General features: G+C 40.1%; 1 protein-coding gene across 1 annotated transcript in view; it reads right to left on the bottom strand.

Annotated features, from left to right (window-relative positions):
* Window positions 1–14,593: 14,593 nt before the first annotated feature.
* KCNMB4 (potassium calcium-activated channel subfamily M regulatory beta subunit 4) overlaps window positions 14,594–20,574 on the bottom strand; it is a 79,788-nt gene continuing 73,807 nt past the window's right edge. The window contains exon 3 of the mRNA XM_058308419.1: window positions 14,594–19,070. Within this exon, the coding sequence (XP_058164402.1) occupies window positions 18,902–19,070 (169 nt within the window). The 3' untranslated portion in view covers window positions 14,594–18,901. The remainder of the gene's footprint in view (window positions 19,071–20,574) is intronic.

Here is a 20,574-nt window from a genome sequence, read left to right as displayed (position 1 = left end):
AAGGATCAATTCATCACAGGGGACCAGGAAGGTCATTAGCACAAGCCTCACCCTCATAAAGGGTCATGAATGTAGAACTTTGATTTATCTACAAATAAAGTTAAACATAACATCATAGAGATGCACTGACAGGAATAAGAGACAAAGACATGCTCTATACAATTTTAAACTCAGGTCCAATCATCTGATCAAACTACCTATAGTGCATTATAAAGAACTGTTTAAATAAATCCTTTCATTATTTTGTGAATCACCCTTTTAACTTTAAAGTTTAATTTTTGTTTTTACTATCAGGAGCTTCAAAAAATGGCAGAGTCAGGCCTCCCTTGATTTCTGAGACTTGCTGACCCACACCCTAAATTACCTACCCAAACTCCCCTCCTCCCTGGCCCAACATCCGCACTATAGAGTCAATTATCACTGCCCATGGCCGGCTATGTTGAAATCAATTGCTCTGTGTTCCCTCCTAGACTGTGAGCTGCTTGAGAACAGATTCTCCCAGGCATCAAACAAATTTGAAACTGATTCCATATATTATATATATCGTACCAACAGACATTCTGCAAAGTGTTCAGCATTATTCATTGCATGTTAATGCATTTTAACTGATTTAATCCTCTCAACAATCCTATGAGGTGGGAAACCAAGACCTAGATATTATAGTTAATAAATGCCTGAGCCAGGATTCAAATCTAGGGAGTCTGGTTTCAGAGCAAATGTGCTCTAACACTATACCAGTGGTTTTTAAACTGAAATGTGCCTCAGAATCACCCACAGGGCTTCTTAAAATGCAGAATATTGGACACCATCCATAGAGTTTCTAAGTTAGATTTTCACTGTACTCTGGTGCTATTAAAAATTAATGAACCAAAATTTTAAAAGTTATTACATGAATTTCCTTGATGAGTATTTGACCAAACTAGATAAACATATTTACAAAATAAGTTTGCCCCTTTTAGAAGAAACCAACTTCAAAGGGGATGTTGTAAAGACCAAGTTGTCCATTTGTAGTTGGTATTTCCTCTGAAAGAGCACAGAGTTTTGAGATTGATAGATTGGGTTCCAAGCCCACTCTGGCAAGCTGTGAAACTTGGGTGGTTATTTATTTCTCTGAGTCCAGTTCCATACTGTAAAGTAGGAATAAATTCACCTCGCTGGCAGGGTTCCTGGGCCATCTTGAAGGGATAACGTATAGAAGGTGCCAATCACAAGATCATCAGCAGATAAGTTCTCAGGGCATGCCAGTTTCTTTCCCGTTCTAATGAAACACGTTATGCCCTTAATTTGAAAGCACAGCACGGTCTGGTAGGACATAGAATCCTACCCAATGGCTCAGTTAAAGGAGACAGGGGTAGGGTTAAAAGTTCCATGCCTCACGGAGGCATCAGGATTAGCAGCAAGGGGCCACTAGAGTCCAGGGAGAGCAGGAGCCGTAGAGGTCAGCTTGTCTTGACTCTGTGAAGATTTTGGAAGACATATCTCAGCCTCTCCTACCCTCTCATCTCCCACAGTTATGTCCCCTTGGCCAAACCCAATCCAGATGCAGCCAACAAGGTAGCCTAGGTGATGCAATCCATAGGGGTCAGTGCAAACCTGGGCAGAGAGAGTAGAGAGTGAGTTGAAGAGCATGAGGCAAAAGGAAACTGACCAGAACAAACACCCTGGGCCTTCACCTCTTCCAAGCTACATTGAATTCTCCCTTCCTTTATTTCCTAAAGCATTTGCATCTCCACTGTCCTTTTGGGTGTTAGTGATATATCATACCTTATGCTTATTTTTATGCCTCGGGTAAAATAGTGTGAACTTCCTATAGAATGCATAAACTCCTTGGGAGAAAGAATCAAGAGTCTGATCCATCAGTGTGACCCCTTGATAGCTGTTATGATTCTGGATCAATGTAAAGTCTCAATGGATATGTGTTGACTCTTCCTGAATGGCTCCCAAAGTCAAGAAGGAATAGGAAATTTCTACCCCACCTCCAACCTCATTCTTAACAACCCAATGTTAATGTTTACTTAAGCCCTGTGATCCTGGGAAACAGAGACTCTCAGGAAATTCTCCCATCCCTTTATGTGCCCAGAAATGGCTTGATGCACCCTTCTCCAAATGATTTAGATAAGATTCCATTTGTTTACCTAGGACAAGGCCAGACACAGACCCTCTAAATCCTCATTCTTTGCCTCATAAGTGATTAACTGAACTGTGTGTACCTACTGACCAATCTGGATAAATACCTGCTATCTTGACTTGACCAAACTGCAGTTAAGTTTGTCTCTTTCCCCCAGCCCCTGAACTTTGACCACCCTCAGGCTGACCCAGCATTTAATAACCACTCCCACCACCACCTCTCCAAGAATAGGCAGACCTCAGGGCAGAATATTTCCTGGTTATCTATATCAGCACTCTACTGTCACCAGCTCATCCCACTCCCCGGTGCCTGATCCTTTCTAGTCTTATTTAGTTCTCCCTATGAAAGAAAATCCTTTTTCTTGCCTGACCTTTGAGATGATTGCAGATCTTATGGTGGGAGAATTTTCCCTATTGTAATGGTTTCCCACCTCCTATTACAATCATTCTTCTCTTGAAATAATCCTTTTTTTAAAAAGTGTCTCCTTATTGAAGTCTGGATTTATTTTGTATGTGACCCCACTTTGGATTTGCCAGAAGCTCATGAGATTTTTACCCACAGGGAGCCGTGGATACATATTTAGGCAGAATCCAAAGCCAGCATCTTCAAACAATTGATTTTCCTGAATTACAACTAGTAGGAGCTTTGAAGTGACCATTTCTACAACTTTTGACTTACTGATGTATGCCTGCATGGTAATGAGAAATGAAAGTCCAGGGTAAATTTCCCCAAGAACGCTGTAGAACTCCCACAGCTAAAGAACCTCTGTTGGTGCATGTTAGCCCCAAGCTGGTTTAAGGCCCTGAGCTCTCATAAATCTCTGAAAAGTTGACAAAGCTTTCTGGAATTGATTATACAATAAACCGATCCTCTCCAGGTTAAGAGGTCATTTTAAAGCTTGTCTTTCCCAGGTAGTTTTGGATAATTGGACTGCTCTGCTTTATCTTATTCCTCACTAAATAGTTGATAAACACTTCACTTGCTCTGCCTAGACCTTCCATCCATTGATTCTCTTTGATTTTATTAAAGATAATAAAAATGGTAGATGCTAATATTTATTAAATTCTTACTCTGCCAAGAACTCTATAATGCACTTTTCCTCAGGCACTGCTTTGAGGTTAGTGCTATTTTTAACCTTTATATCACTACCCCCATGTGGCAGGCAGAATAATGGCCCTCAAAATTGACCACATCCTAATCTCTGGAGCCTCTCAATATATTAGCTTAGATGGCAAAGGGAATTAAGGTTGCAGATGGAAGTAAGATTGCTGATCACCTGACCTTGAGATGGGGAGATAATGGTAGATTATCTATGTGGGTGGATCCCACGTAATCACAAGGGTCTTATAAGAGGAAGACAGAGACAGAAGAAAGAAAACCAAAAAGACAGCCTAAGGAAAGGACTCAGCCTGACCTCGCTGGTGTTGAAGATAGAGGGAAGGGCTCACAAGCCAAAGAAGGCAGGTGGCCTGTAGAAACTGGAAAAGGTGAGAAAATGGATTCTTTCCTAAAGCCTCAGGCAGGAACAAGCCCTGCCAATATCTTGATTTTTTTTTTTTTTAACACTGTGAGACCCATTTCGGACTCTAACTTCCAGGACTATAAGATAATAAGGTTGTGTTATTTTAAGTCACTAAATTTGTGGTGATTTGTTACAACAGCAATAGGAAACTAACATAACCTAATTTACAGATAAGGAATGTAAAGATAAGAGACTTTGTCCAGTTATTAAGTGATGAAGCCAAAATCGGAACCTAGGTCTCTATAAATATGGAGCCTCATCTCCAACTAGCAAAATAATTTGTAAAACAAGTTTTAATTCCTCTTCCACAAGACAAACTTTCAAATATTTATAAGTATATATGTCTTCCTTGAGTCTTATCTAGATAAAGCATCATTAGGTCTTCAACCAATCTTCAGGTGACACTGCAGTTTCCTAAGCAACCTAAAAAATATGGCACCCCAAGTGGAACAAGGTGCCATCTCCAATTCCATCTCTGCGTTTCAGTGAGTCTTTAGCCTTTAGAACTAGAGTTCTAAAATATAAGCAATATTTTTTGAGTTTAAAATAAAATGAGGTGGTAGTTTTCTTATATTGACAAATCAACATGAACTTAAATGTTCCCACAAAACGAGTCATTTGCCTTGGAATGTTGTTTGAGCGGCTGGGTCCACATCACTCTGAGAAAAGTGTACTTACTCTGTCCCCGCACAGTCTCTTTTAAAAAGTCCTGACCATTGGCTGTAGTCAGGCTTTCTTCTTGCCTTTCCACCCAGGTCCTGGAGGTGATAGCACCCCTTTGGAAGAGTGTGCAGGGTGACAGTCTATCGAGACACCCTGGTCCCTCCTGGAGAGATAAATAGTCACCTAAGACTGAGACTTAACGGGCCCATATGCTTTTTTTGGAGGGAAGGTCTTTGTAAGAAAAAGTGGGTGAGAGATTAAGTCTTCAGGTTAGAAATAAGCCACACGGCCAATGAGAACTGCTAGGACATCTGGTAAGAGAAGAGAAGAGAACACAGAGAAAAGAGGAACATGTCCAGCAGGGGTGTTCTGGGATCAGCTGGTGAGGCCCAATGTTAATATTTCTGAACAAGTTGTTGGACACAGTTATTATTAAAAATGAAATTTTATACCCTTACAACAAAGGAATGAACACTCAAACCTCATTACTTCCTGATTATTTTACTACATTTTACTAGCATCTCTGCTCTTTGTCTATTGTATCCATATGGTTGCATTTCTATATAATGGGGTACTATTGCCCAATTCTTCCCCACTCTGTGTTCAGTCACACTGGTAGCTTGAAAGCAGTCACAGTAAGAATATTTACACCACAAAAGCAGCAAATGCTATAAATCAGGATATCCCCCTCACCCCTGGCTGGTTGTCAAACATTTACCAGCACACTATTGCCTAGCAGTTAAATTTTACCCCTCATATACCCAAACACACACAAACACTGCACCCCTCACACCCCTATTAAAGAGTGAAGTCATCAGCCTCATCACTTCATGCAATAATCAGAAAGGACAAAGTAAACATTTCTGTAGGGCTTTATTTTTCTTTTAAAGATTTGGGTGGGGGGGGCTTGGGAGATTTTCACACATTTGTACTTCATCTGCTTCCTCTTTAAATTTCAAAGTAGTTTTGAATTTTATAAGAACACAGAATTGGCATTAGGAATGTGCTATCTCAGAAAGCAGAAATATAGGAAGTAGTATGGATTCTGCAGTGTTTTTTGGTAAAGTGTTTTTTGGTGCCTGATGCAGGAAACAGCATGAGAACTCTCCCAGGGCATCCCATTCCTGTTACCATTTATGTTTGTTGCGGACTGAATCACACCCCCCACAAAAGGCAAATTCAGACCCCAGCCCCTGGTCATGGGGATATGAACCCATCTGTAAAGAGGATCTTTGAAGATGTTATTAGTTAAGGTGTGCCCAAAATAATGAGGGTGGGTCTTAATCCAATAAGAACGAAGTCCTTATTAGCAAAGGAAATTGCACACAGACAGAAGCAATGGGGAGCAGCCAGAAGCTGAATGTCAATGAACCCAAAACGGAAAGAGTAGATAGCACCATGTGCATTGCCACGTGATGAAAAGCCAAGGAACCCCAAAGTTACCGGCAAGCCAGAAGATTCTGACCTCTGGAGGAAGCAAGCCTTCTAGCCTCTGAAACCAGGAGCCAATAAATTCCTGTTGTTAAGCCAATCCATTGCATGGTGTTTGTTTTAAAAGCTAGGAAACTACAGTTTCACAGTAGTGAAGCCCTGCAATTAAGACATAGCAAGGTTTCCCCTAGACTTACCATTTATTTACCTTATAAATTAAGATTTCCCTGGTTAGCCACAACAGTATCCACATACTTTTGAAAAGTAGGGTTAGTTTATTTGGGGTAGGGAAAGTGGCAGGAAAGGAAATTGATTCAATTATTAGGATCAAAATATTTTTTACTTTTCATTGTTAAAATCAAATGTCACTAAACAGAGACCCAACACTTGGAGCCAATCCTTCCCAAGAAAAAGTCTCCCTTAGGAAGCTAACAAGGGACAAACATAAAGAGCTGAATTCCTCCCTCAGTGTGCTGATGGGAATGAAGGGAAACAGAAGTCAAAACCCTAGGAGGGAGGGTGGAAAAGCAGATGGTCCCTGCCAATCATGCTAGATGATTTGTGAATCTGAACTCTAATTCAGGAACTTTTAATCAAGAGTTCTCGGGCTGCTTGAGTGTCCAGGAAAAGAAGGTCTGGAGAGATACCAGATTAAAACATAACTAACATTCACTGAACACCTAGGTTGTGCCAGGAACTATATTAAGCATTAAGCATTTTTGCATATATTATCTTTCCATTCATTTATCTTAATAAGTACCTTCATTAAGTGACCTAGAAGAGTAAATACTATTCTCAAAGTGTCTCAAATACTATCAAGCAAGAAAGAAGGTTGGTTAATCATAGCAAATAAGTCTTGAAGAAAGCAAATACCGCTTCCTGGCTCCAACAAGTTAAATTTTGTTGGGGATCCCTGAAAAATCTGTTGATGAAACAAAGCTGAGTTTATTAAATTTACTGCAGACAACTCTGTCATAATGACCAGCTGGGGTATTTGACCTTCATGCTATCCTTTTTTTGTACGGCAGAAACATTAGAGCCCATTAGACTTTCTTAATCTTCTGACCATTTTTAAATTGCTTTTTCCTTTCTGCAGAAATCAAAATCCTATGTTATTTCCAAAACATTCCTCACACCTTTCTATCAGTATTAGCTCTCTTATTTCTAGCTCGTTGGCAAGTCCTGTCAAGTACAATGAGTTCTGCATTTTGGACTGACTTTGTGTCTAATAAAGGATCATTATTTTAGGGGCAAGTTAAGATCTGTTATGACATATACAGATAACTTCTTGTTTTTGTCTTAAGATATGATCCATCAACAAGCAGGGTTAACTCTGGGTTTTCTAGGGGAGTTTCTAATACATTTACTTAGGCACGGACTATTCTTGGACAGACACCATGCAGTCATGAGTTATCCCTTTATCTGGCAAAAGAGGGAAAACAGAGGGATTAAAATAGTACAAGGGAAAGAATGCATGAAGAAGGTAATAGAATTCCTTGGATAGTAATCCTACCTGCTAAGAAATATAGATGTGCTTTTAGTAAGCAACAAAGATTGCACATCATGAGGGACCATCAAGTTTACAAGAGACACTATTAAAAAATTTGCTGTGGTCTTCCCCAATTTAGCTGAAGTTGCTATTTCCCTGAGGGTGAACTTTTGCCCCTGGGTCAAGAGAAAAGCTATAGAAGCTACTGATCTTGGATAAATTCCATGAAATTCAGTCAGAATACAAAGGCTTGTTCAGATTGTTTATATATGAGTAAATGGAAAGATTTAAGATAGCTAGCTTGGTCCAACGTAAAAGGATGCCAAAGATTTCATTTTAAATCACAATTCCTGCTCATGTTTTGACTTCCCAGGAAGAGTTTGGGTTGCCGATAATGATAACTTGGATTAATCACGTAAAGCAGTGGTGATTTTAGAATAGTTGGGAACAAACTGCCTGTGGTAGCTTTAAGATCCAAGAATCCTCTTAATTTACTCTGAATGACTGGCTTGAGAAAGTTTTGAATGGCTTTTAGCTTGAAGTGAGCAGTTTACCTCCTTAGGCTAAATCTTACCCTAGCTAAAATTATTATTTTTTGGACAAAATTACATCTTTTCTTTTAAATCCTTTCTTACTTACATGACAAGGTTCTGGACTTTGAGATGATGCAGTAATGGGATGAGACTTTGGGGGCCTTGGAGAGAGTAGGGGTATTTTGCATGTGGGAATAATGTGAATCCTTCCAAAGCAGAGGGCAGACTGTGGTAGGCAGCCACCAAGATGACTCCCAATGATGATTCCTTTATCCTGGTCCTTATGTAATCCCCTCTCTCATTGTATCAGGGCTTGGTTTGTATGCCTAATAAAATAGAGCGCAAGTGTTGATGTGACTTACAAAGTTCCAGTACAAAAGACAATGTGGCTCCTGGCTTCTCTTTCTTGGATCACACACTCTGTGATAAGTTAGGCACCATAGCATGAGGACACTGACAAACCCTATGGAGAGGTATTCGGATCTAAGCATTTCAGCCTATAGCCATGTGAGTGTCCCATTTCAGCAGCAGATCCTCCATCCCCAGTCAAGTATTCAGATGACTGCAGTTAAATCTATACCTTGATTGCCTGCACGTAAGAACCCCTCAACCAAAAATACCCAGCTAAGCCTCTCCTGGATTCCTGACCCACAGAAACTGGTGAAAAATTGTTGTTGTTTCAAGCTGCTAAATTTGGGAGTCATTTGATAACAAATACAGTGACTTTTTCTGCTATTCACTGTTATTTAAAGGGTAGAATATGACATTTAAATACAAAAACAGTTAACTTATCTTTGTGATAACTTTTTAATACTGAGGTTACAATATGTATTTGTTGATTTCTCATTTACGTTTTCCCAAGGCTGAATATGCTCCTAGACACTAAGTGCCTCACTCTGCCCAGCTTTCATAAAGAACCTTTGATGTTTGATAAAGAACTTAAGATACACACAGAAAGCACTTAATAAGTGTTAGTTGTGTCATTATTATTATTATCACCATTATGGTTGAAAAGATGAGTAATGTATATTTCTGGGCTCATAGAGAGGTGAGGGAGAATCAATGGATTAACACCTATACAAAACATGATAATTTCTTACAATACGTGATAAATTCTTACTTTCTTAAAATAATGGAGGTATATAAAAATTGTTATGGGATTGCAGAGGAGGAAGTGATTAATTCTTGGGGCAGGGTGAACGAAGGGGGTTACATCTTGAAAATGTGATAAAATTTCCCCAGACAGAGAAGGATATAGGAAACAGAATGTACAAAGCACAAAATGAGTTTCGGGAGCAGACATTCATTCATGGATCCATTGAAGAGATATTTATTGTGCACTTCAATGTACTGCTACCCACTGTGCCAATGAAGAAAACAAATCACCAATGTAGTTCTGCCTTCATGGATTTTACATTCTAGTGGGAAAGACAGATAACAGACAAGTAAACAAACAATAAACACATATATGCAGTGATAGGAACTACCAAGGAAGTAAGCAAGGTGAAGAGAAAGAGGATTACGGGAGAAATCTACTTACGTATAATGCTAGAAAGCTTCTAGGAAGAGGTGAAGGCGAGAGATAAATAGATCTGGGATCACTAGCTGATATCAAAGCTACAGTCAGGGAATGGATTAGACTATTCAAGAGAGGAAATACATTAATATTAATTGGGTAATAGTCTACCTAGGATAGTACTATGCACCTCACAATGAGCCAGTAAACACTTCTTTGGCTCTTTTCTCTACCCCATAGTGATAAGAGCTGGTGGCTATGAACCTGCAGAAATAATCCTTGAGAACTCATCAACATCATCCCAACTGGAGACATCTTCCTTACTTTCCCATGGTTTGTTCTAAGTCTCCTCCTATCCTATCCCCATGGCCAATCACAGTAGATTTCAGGCACTGATATTATACAGAAGAGTAAATGTGTATGTGGTGTTGCTGAAGGCACAGTCAGCTGGGTGTCTTAGGGAAGCAACTGAGATCCCAACTTAACATTGCCCCCCATCCCTAGCTCAGAAATCACTACTACTTCCACCAGGAATCTTCTTCATGTTACTTTCCTAGTGTGGTACATACTACCTCCACCGAGCTGTCCTAAGCTTAAAGTAGAGATGTAAGTTCAATAACTGCTGTCTGATAAATGGGTCAAATGGCTAAAGGCAACCCCTGCACCGTTCTGTGAATTATAAACTGTTGCAGAATCAGGCAAAGAAAAACTATTCCCAGGTTCATAATGCATCACATTGCATGTATTATATTTGGTAGTGACTCCAAAAGACTGGACACCTCTACTTGCTGTGAACAAGAACTGACATTTAAGCAGGCACATTCCCTGATAGTGACATGTATTTTTCTTTTCTTGGCTTTGGCTTGTTATCTCTTACTACATCTCTACTACCCTGAATGTTAGAAATCTTGGAGTTAGTTACATTTCTGACCTTTAACATTGTTGCCTTTTACAAAAATAAAAGTACTTCTCTCAAACCTCAAACACCGAGTCTTCCATAGTTTCACGAGGATCTTGTTTGAGATCCTCTAGATGTCACGAGATTAGATTTAGCACTAACTGAATCTTTCCCACCTGTCAGATAGGTGGAGCTTGTATCACATCATTCATCAGCCTTATTAGCTTCTGTAAGCACAATGGGGTAACCCTTTGTAAAGTTATCCTGGTCAGACACTTGCCAATGAGACACAGAATATATTTTACATGTTCCAAACTTTTTAGATATAGAGAAGTTGAATCATTTTCAATCATCTTTTTAGTAGGTTGCATTAATCATACCAAAAAACACCCTGGTTATGGCAGATGGCCCCTTTTTGGAAATGGTGTTTATGTGTGATGAATCTGGACTCAGATGGGATCTCCCTTCATAAGACTTTCATGCTAATGTGCTGGAGGTGCAGTTAATGTTGGGGTTTAAGATATATTTAGGGGATTTGAATCTCTGGACTGACAATGTGATAGCCAGGTCCTGAGCCTCAACAGACTCCAGCACCTACAATCTGATCTATTGGACTTACCACACTCAGCTAAGATGGAGTTGAAGAAGGACAACCACCACACCATGGAGCCTAGAGTGATTACAACTGAAAATGGGAGGATGGCAGCCAGCATCCATGTGGAATCTGAGCCTCCTCTTGACATAGAGGTGCAATGGACACAACCAATCCAATGTCCACATAGAAGAGGTGGCATTGGATTGGGAAAAGTGGACATGGTGGACGATGGGTATGGGGAAAGGCAGGAAGAGATGAGAGGTGGAGGCGTCTTTGGGACATGGAGCTGCCCTGGATGGTGCTTCAGAGGTAATCACCGGACATTGTAAATCCTCACAGGGCCCACTGGATGGAATGGAGGAGAGTATGGGCCATGATGTGGACCATTGTCTATGAGGTGCAGAGGTGCCCAAAGATGTACTTACCAAATCCAATGGACGTGTCATGATGATGGGAACGAGTGTTGTTGGGGGGGGGGAGAGGGGGGGTGGGGTGGTGGGGTTGAATGGGACCTCACATATATATTTTTAATGTAATATTATTACAAAGTCAATTAAAAAAAATTAAAAAAAAAAAAAACACCCTGGTTATTTCCAATGTTGTACAGAAAGACCAGCCAAAGAAGATCATGCTCTTTCAATTACTTCTCTAGGAAAAGAAAGAATCTCAGTAATTGCTTCACATCAAAGAGAAGACACAACTGTTAATAATGCTGGAAATTGCTAAGTGTGATGAAGCAGAACCTTTCACGGCAGCAATGTATTAGCATTGAATAAAATGGAGAAGTCAGAAGAATCTGGACTCTCTTAAATAGACATTGACTTTGGAGGTGATTTCTTTCAAGTTGGATTTCTGGAAATAAAAACAGCTAAGCCTACAGGAAAACAAGAGCAGAACTTCATGAAAGGAAAACCCATCTTGGTCTAGTCTTAGACTGGTAGGCAGTAATTAAAAAGGATATGAGAAACAAAATACAAATTTTGAAGAAAAATTACATGTTTTCAGTAAAAAGTTTTTCCTTTTTACTGAAATCATACTTCATCACCATCATCATTACTACTATTTATGGACCAGGCACTGTGCTAAACATATCCCCTGCATTGTCTTATTTAATCCTCCCCAATGATACGGTGTCAATATCATGCTCATTTTATAGATGATATAACTGAAGAAGTTAGATAGCTTGCCTAAGATCACATAGCTAGCAGGAATGGGGTGTCTACATTCCTACGCTATGCCTATCTTCCTTAGATAATTCATACTAAGAAGTCGAATTTATTCTAGTAAGCTATATATGACAGTGTAAACAATCTCTCTGTTCCTTTCCCTGACAACCTGTGTATCCTTCTGAATATTTTATTTCCTCCAGTTTTCAAAACTTCCATATTCTAGGAAACTCAGTACCTTTTCTCACAACTGGAATGCATTCAGAGAGATGGAGATTTTTTTAAAAAAAGGATGGACATGGGAAGTGGGTGTGGCTCAAGAGATAAAACCTCCACCTACCATATGGGAGGACCCGGGTTTGATTCCTGGGTTCTCCTGGTGAAAAATAAGAAGAGAAAGTGTGCCTGCACAGTGAGCCAGTGCCTGCACAGTGAGCCAAGTGCCCACACGGTGAGCCGAGCACCTGTGCTATGAGCTGAGTGTCCATGTGGGTGCCTGCGTGGCAAGCCAAGTGCCTGTGTGGCGAGCCGAGTGCCTGTGTGGCAAGCTGAGTGCTTCCGCAAGTGCCCACATGGTAAGCCAAATGCCCCACAAGTGCCTGTGTGGCGAGCCGAGTGCCCACATTGTGAGCCAAGTGCCTGCATGGTGAGCCAGTGCCCTCATGGCATGCCAAGTGCCCACACAGTGAGCTGAGTGCCCACGCAGCGAGCCAGTGACCGTGCAAGTAGGTCATGCAGCAAGATGCTGATGCAACAAAAAGAGAGAAGAAGGGAAGAGTCAAAGTGAAGTGCAGCAGAGAACAGGAACTGAGGTGGTGCAATTGACAGGGAACCTCTCTTCACATCAGAGGTCCCCGGAATCAAATCTTGGTGAATCCTAAAGGAGAAAGATGAGAAGGGAATACAAAAAGAGAAATAGATACAGAAGATCACATAGTGAGTGGACACAGACAGCAAAAACAGCATGGTGGTGGTGGTGGTGGGGGGAAGCAGGGAAGAAAAAGAAAACAAATAAATAAAAGAAACTTTAAAATAAATGAATAAAAATAAATGCACTGTCTGAAAATGAGGGGAGAGGGAGGATTAAACTAACTGGGGAAGCAGCAACAACAACAACAAAAAAAATGGACGATTCCATTGTATCTATCCTTTAATTATTCCAAACTCCACCAGCTGTCCCTATGCCCTACAACTGCCCATCTCATCTAAGATAGCCCTCTCCCCTTATTTCCTGAAATATCTTTCTCTTTTGACAGAACACCAAAGCTTTGCTTAGCATTTTTTTAAAAAAACCTGATTAATTCAATTTTATCCAGAAAATCAATTAAGTTAAATTATCTTAACTTTTTAATTTTAGGAAAATTAAATATTGGAAAGAATTGTCTGAATTCCAGAAAACAATTGTTCTTTTTCAGGTTCAATTCTTTTCTCACATTCGACATAGTTTAGGTCAATATGTTAAATGTGCACGAGAGGAATGCAATAAGGATAATTTTCCTCTATGTTCATTCCCCTTTCCTCATTTTAATAATAGAACCCCTGCCCTCAAGTTTTCAAAGGCATGGTTGTATAGCAAGAAGCTCCTTTGCAGCTAACTTCTCACCACAAGAATATGCATACAATCAATGTGTACAACTTTTGCCCCATTTCCTTAAAATGTATGTATTTACCCTTTATGTCTCTTTCCTCCTTTCCATTGGCTGACCACCACAGGCTCTCTAGGGGATGGAAGAAAAACAAGATAGAAGGAATATAAGTCCTTGGACAACCCCATGGACTATCTCTGGATGGCTACATGAAAGAAAATTAATTTTATTTGAGCTCCTGTATTTTGAGGTCTCTCTGTGACTGTGGCTTAGCCTACATTCCATTTGGTTTTGAATTTGGTACCAGAAGTAGGAAAGTTCTTTCATAACAAAAACGTCACATATGTGACTTTGGTATTGCCGCCAGGCAGCAGGCAGTGCGGGAACATTGTGGGAATGAATACTGGAGACCCTTAGTGTAGCAAGTTTAGGTAAAATGGTCACAGCAGCAACTTGGAAAACAGACCTGTAGTTACGGGTAAAGTGGTTTTTAAAAAAGCTGTGTGAGGGCGTGTGTTGCTGTCTCTTGCTGTTTTTTAGTAAGGTACTACAAAAAAATAGTTGCAGTAGGGCAAAAAACAAACTTGGTTTGCAAGTAGTAACACAGCTGTTCAAGTGCTTGTGTGTGCCTTGTAGCCTAACTGCTTCTGAACTCCAAACAGCGGGAGATACGGTTATTATTCAGTCTTTCTTAAGAGTCTCCATTAAGTATTACTGGCAAGATGATGGAAGTCAGCTCAGCAGAAAAGATCAAATTAAGGATGTTGCATTCCATTTAAACTCATTGTTTTGGAAAGCTTCCAGGTAGTTGTCATTAAGTTGAAGGATAGAATGGTATGGGCCAACCACAGAGACTAATAAGGAGTCACTGGCTTAAAAACTATAACCAGAGGAGCTTTTGGCCACAGATACTTTCACATGAACTCACAGAAAGTAAATAGACCAGAAAATTACTACTATTTTTGATGAAATTTTACTGCCAGTATTGTGGTCATTCCTTAGAAACAAGATGGACTTCACAAGTCCATCAGCTGTAGAGACTAATAATGCCACACACACACACCAAGAGGGTATGAAGAGGTTTATTATTCACATAATGAGACTTTGGGGAGAAACAGTCCCGAAATGGCTTGAGGGCAGGGAGAGCAGACTATCTCTGCTTTCACTGTGGTGAGGCTGAGATGAGGGTCCTGGGTGCAGACTGGGGCTTGTGTGGTTTCAACTTCCCACAGGGGCCAAAGAAGGCAGTACCCAGGTGTTCTTACCAGCTTTCCCAGATGTGGGATAAAGGGAAAAGGAGAGTGGTGAGCCACATCAAACATCAAAAATGGAGTCAGATTCTTTATTACAGACAAATAAACTACAATCCACGCCTATAAAAGCCTGTTTGTTCAATCTCTAAAGTAATTTCTAGGTCTACACATCTGCACCAGCAGGCAAGGGGCTGCAAAAGCTTTGATGTCCCCAAGAAGTTTCAGATGTGGACATGGAAATTAATAGGCAAGAAAAAATTTCCTAAAGGTCAAAGTAGAGATCACAGAGGGCAATGGACAGGGAGCTTTTCCAAGAGAGAAGAATGAATGTTTCTCCATGGGTCTTATTTCTTGCCAGAGTAAGGGATCTTTGCCATTCCTGTACAGCAGGTTTTCATCATGCCATGGGCCATACCCAGCTATTCTTTTCTTGTCTTTTACTCTAATACTCACTTTCCCCCTTTGCTCTGTAGTTATAAAACTTCTCCCCTGGGGTTTTAGTAGGGTACACGTCCATTTAGCTAGAGATATCATGTCCCAGCCTTTCTTGAAGCTAAATATTTATGAATGGACTGTGAGAAGAAGTGATGGATGACACTTCCTTAAAAGGAAATTGCTGAGGCAAGGGGTGGGATATATGGGAAGCCCCTATATTTCTATGTGACTTTTCTGCTACCTAAAGCTTCTTTGAAAAATAAAATGAAAAAATAAGATGCGGTGGGAAACAAACAGAAGAAACTGTCACTGTACATGCAAGATAACAGATCTTATGGGAATGAAAGACATAATGCAAAAATTTTTTAAAAAATATTTTATGCATTCTTTATTATTTTTATTTATTTTGGCTTCATTTTTGGGAAGGCTTTGGATTGCAGAAGAGTCACAACTGTGGCAGGAGAGGATCACTGGTACAGGGTTTCAGTGGTGGGGAATGTGTGGGAAGGGACATGACTCTATGGAATATGACTGTGTTCAAGTGGTCATGGGGTATTGTCTTAGTGGGTGGAGACCCACACAATAACCGAGAATATTGAATTCCCGTCCTGGGGAAGTCCTGCTACATTCTCTAATAAAGTGGCAAGTCTCCCTGGAGTACATGGGCAGTGCCTACCGAAGGACGACAGACCAATACACCAGGCCCTTAATACTGATGGATGGTCAGACCTCACTGGGTAATGCTGCTTGGCCTCACCCAGGACAACTAACAAAATGAAGATGATGGACAATGCCCATCCCAAAAAACAGCGTATCTACAATAGCCACCAAGACAGTTCCACCTATTTGCCCCATGCCCCCTCTCAATCAGAAGCAGAGTGGGCATTACCATCCCCAGATCCTCAAGGCTGAGGAACGAAGAAACATAGATGAACTATGGCCTAAAGTAGACATTATTATTCTAGTAATAGAAGAAGTTGTAACAATATGAAAGCAGTGGTCACCAGAGGTTCTGCGGGGAAGGAGAAGGAAGAATAGGTGTAACATGGGACATTTTGGGGATATTGGAATTGTCCTGCATGACATTGCAATGATGGATAATGGCCATTTTACATTTTGTCAAAATCTATAAAATTGTGCAGTGCAAAGTGTAAACCATGATGTAAACTACAGACCATGGGTAGTAGCAATTCTTCAACATGTTCTCATCAGTTGTAACAAATGTACCACACCAATGAAAGATGTTAATGGGGAAAAGTGTGGGAGGGGGAGAGGTGTGAGGTAAACAGGAATCCCCTATATTTTTGATGCAACATTTGTGCAATCTAATGTTTCTTTAAAAAATAATAATAAAGGAAATTGCTTACTTCCAACTTCTCTTCCCCTCTTTTCATAGACTGGAAAGTGGATGTGCTTCTCTGGGTCACCTTTACGCTCGGACATGAACAGCCACATAGGTAATAAGAGAACAAAATAGATGAATCCTGGGCCCTTGACTACCTTGTGAAACAGCTGCCCTGACTGGTAAACACCTCTTTAACGCTCTCTGGATTGCTATATGAGAAAGAAACAAAATCCTGTTTTAATTGAGCCATCATATTTTGGGACTCTTTGTTATACCAATTTAGCCCATTTTCTACCTCATACAAGGAGAGAATTAAAATACTAACAACTTAAGCTTCTTTATCTTTTATGGCTTTTAAAATGTTTCTCCTTGTTTCTTTGGGTTTTACCTTTAACCAATATGAATAAGGAGCCTCAAATTTAACCAGTTGCAAGCAAGTAAGACCCTAAAACTACATGTAATCACATGAATTCAGAATGTACCGCCTCTTTTCTAAGAATCATCCTGCAGATTATAGTTGTGCATACTCCTTGGACCTAAATGGAAGGATTTAGTTAATATAAATGTATGAGTATCAAACTGCTAAATGAAAACACAGATCAATATGTATCAACGCCTTTTTTCCAACACATAAGTATGTCCATACATCATTATGTTTTATCTACTCACTGTAATCAAGTAATCCTACCCTTGCAAAAGATAAAGTTGACTTTATCTCCCTCAATGACAGGTAAAGCAAAGACGACAATTTCTCTGATTTTCAGATTCATGTTACTATGCACATTAGAATGGTTCACAGAGTTGCTAAGACAACAGGGATGCTGCTACAGAAAATTGAAGTCAAGGCACTGTAGCTGCTGCAAAGGATGTCATAAATAGCGTGTTCAAGGCCTTTTTCACTGTGAAATGTGCAGCACTTGAAGCAGGAAAAAAAAAAAGAGTGTACTTAGTCAAAAACCTTCCATGACTATGATTCTCTCAATTACTTACATTTTACATTTAAGAAAACATTGGTATGTGGACTAAAATTCAAGAAGCCATCATTCACTCACCATGTATCATTTTAAAAACCCTGTGGAAATAACTTTATTCTAACAGAAGCATGTCTAAAATATACCAGAAGAAAGCAAAAAAGAAATTATGTTGTCAGCTGTTCTTCCACTAAAAATGCTTCATCTCATCTAAACAAAGTTTGATTCTACATGGTAAATCAAAAGGATATGTCTGACATTCACTGAGATCGGTGATTGATACTTGCAATTCAAGCTTATGAACACAAGTATGGTTTCATTAACGATCTTTTTGATAAAGGCACAGAAAACTTCATCAGAGGTGACGGGGAGCCTGTGTTGCATCTCTAGGAAAGTCCAAGCAAACTGAGCGACTGCAGCCATCAGCTTGTTTTAATACCCATAACATGAAGATAAGGAGAAGGGAAATAAAAACAGAATGCTTGAATTGATTTTGAATATTTTTTCTCATCTTAAAAAAAGACCCACAAACAACACTTAAGATGCTGAAGCATGTCTTTCACACCGTGAATCCTCAGTTGCACAGTGGCAGAGCCCATCAACAGTAACAGGAAGAGGTGAGTAAAGGAGCCTGGTGCTCTTAGAGCCAGGACTGGCCTTATTCAGAACCTCCCTCTCTTAAGAAGTTAACTGGTGAAAAATAATAGAGAGGCAAAGGCAAGTGTAGGAGAATATGTTTGCCCAATCTCTGAGGATTTAAGGATACTCAAAAGTCACTGAAGTGACTGGATCCTGACTTAATAGTGCATATTCCTTTCTCATAGAGGAGTCAAAAGGAACTCTTTAATAATGGAAACTGAGGATTGATTGTACAGTGAGGTCGCGACTTGTGCCTGGATCCTGATCTCCAAGTAAAAGTTTGATTTTTTTAACAGAGTCAAATGAAACCTGGAGGACCCTTTGGTAAACCTCGGTGTCCTAAGCATAAAAAAAGTAAATAAAGAATGCAGACCATTCTATTTTAATGTTTTAAAGTAGCATGAATCATAATGGTTTGTATACTACACTGTACAAATGATACACTGCATTACTTTCAGAATAAAATTAACTTTCTATAGGATTTCTGAAATGGTTACTCCATACAGCCAAGAGCCTGAACCTTTAGCCATCACTACGACACATGGAATATAATCTGTAAGGTTCCAAGTCTTCCAGTTGTGCCTGTTTCTGCTGCTACTCAGGGAGGAGCCTCTTGGAGACCTCTTGTGGCCCCTCTTGTATCTCCTACACCAGGAAACACGGGCTCTGCAGGTGGGTGTGCGCCGAGGAGTGCAGCCTCTGTGCTTTGCTTTCCATTCGCCCCCTGCCCTTTATGAGAACTTGCGCTTCTTCATGGCTTCTGCCTTGACTGCCAGGCTCTTGGCACAGATGGTCAGCACCACAATGAGAACGCCCACCACAAACGTTACCAGGGGCCAGAGGAAGCAGTGCAGGAGGACGATCTCATCGTGAGTGCGATGCAGAAGCACATCATCTGGTCTGCAAGACAGAAGAGCAGAAAAGAAAGAGCGGCCAAGAGTTAGTTATCCAGGAGCAAGGGGCTGAAAAAAAGCAAAGCACAACCTTGAAAATTGTTTAAAAGTATTAACTAAGGGTATATTTAAGCTTATCCTAATTTATAAAGAGTCAATTCCTAAGTATCAAGGGGATGCGTTATTCAGGTCTCTTGTTTCTCTGTCTTTTCTAAGCTAGTACCAATTTGTCATTTCTTGGTCCATATGTTATCTTTATCAAGTAACTTCCCTGGAAGCAACCTCCTCTATGTGTTAGCTCTAGGGCAGTGCAGTTGGAGACAAAGCTTAGCAGCTATGACTGAGGCTTCTTCAACTTCCACATTTGACATTCTGAATCCCTCTGGTATATAAAACCCAATCTCCACCAGAGAAGAAATGGGAATAAAAAATCCAAATATAAGTCAAACCAACTTCTCCCATTACTATAGCTAATCTTGCTTTGCTGTTACAATCAGTCTTAAACTCTCTCTTCAAACTTTGGCCTTGAGTTTATGGCTATCTTTTTTTTTTTTAAGATTTATTTTGTGTATTTATTTTTCCCCCCTCCTCTTGCTTGCACTCACTGTCTGTTCTTTGTTTGTCTTCTTTTTAGGGGGCACCAGAAACCAAACCCAGCCCTCCCATGTGGGAGAGAGGCACCTAATCACTTGAGCCACCTCTGCTCCTTGTTTGTCGTGTCTCTCATTGTGTTTCCTCAATGTATCTCTCCATTGCATCAGCCCACTGCTCCAGCCCATCATGTCAGCTTGCTGTCTTGCTCATCTTCTTTAGGAGGCACCAGGAACTGAACCCAGGACCTCCCGTGTGGTAGGCGGGTGCCCAACTGTTTGAGCCACATCCTATTCCCTTTGGCTATCTTTTTGACATTTGATTTCCATGTATTGCTGTCATTTAAAACCCAACCTATCAAAGTCATGCCCTAGAAGACAAAAATCTCTAAACGATAGGGCTTTCCTTAATTCATCCCTCTTCTTTCTCAATTTCAGTCTTTGTTTTCTATTCCTAATTTACCATCTTAGCATCTCTTACCTTCTTATTCTAGAATATTGCAATAGGACTTTCTCTGCCTCTTGTATCCCATTTTAATCATAACGAATATAATTGTCCTAAGGCACCACTTTAATCTGGCAACTCCCATGATCAAAACATTTGACCTGCTGCCTACTATGTAGAAGAGATGATAGTCCAAGTGCCTTCGTGGCATTGAAAGGTCTTTAGAAACTGTGGGCAACTGGCTTGCCAGCCCAAAGGGCATAATCATCTTTGAAATTCTCTTCCAAGGGAAGACCTTACTCTAACTATAAATACTGTACTTTGTGCTTCAAATCCACTACAAAAAGTTTTGAGCTCTTGAATCAAGTGATTGGTGCAAATGTGTATGCTATTTATAATGCAATTTATAATTCCAAAATGTCAAAGTATCTCTTATGCCATTATTTTCCTCCATTCCAAGCTGCTTAACATATACT

The sequence above is a fragment of the Dasypus novemcinctus genome, chromosome 12, assembly GCF_030445035.2.
Source record: "Dasypus novemcinctus isolate mDasNov1 chromosome 12, mDasNov1.1.hap2, whole genome shotgun sequence".
NCBI classification, from domain to species: domain Eukaryota; kingdom Metazoa; phylum Chordata; class Mammalia; order Cingulata; family Dasypodidae; genus Dasypus; species Dasypus novemcinctus.
This window is presented reverse-complemented; position numbering and strand designations above follow the sequence as displayed.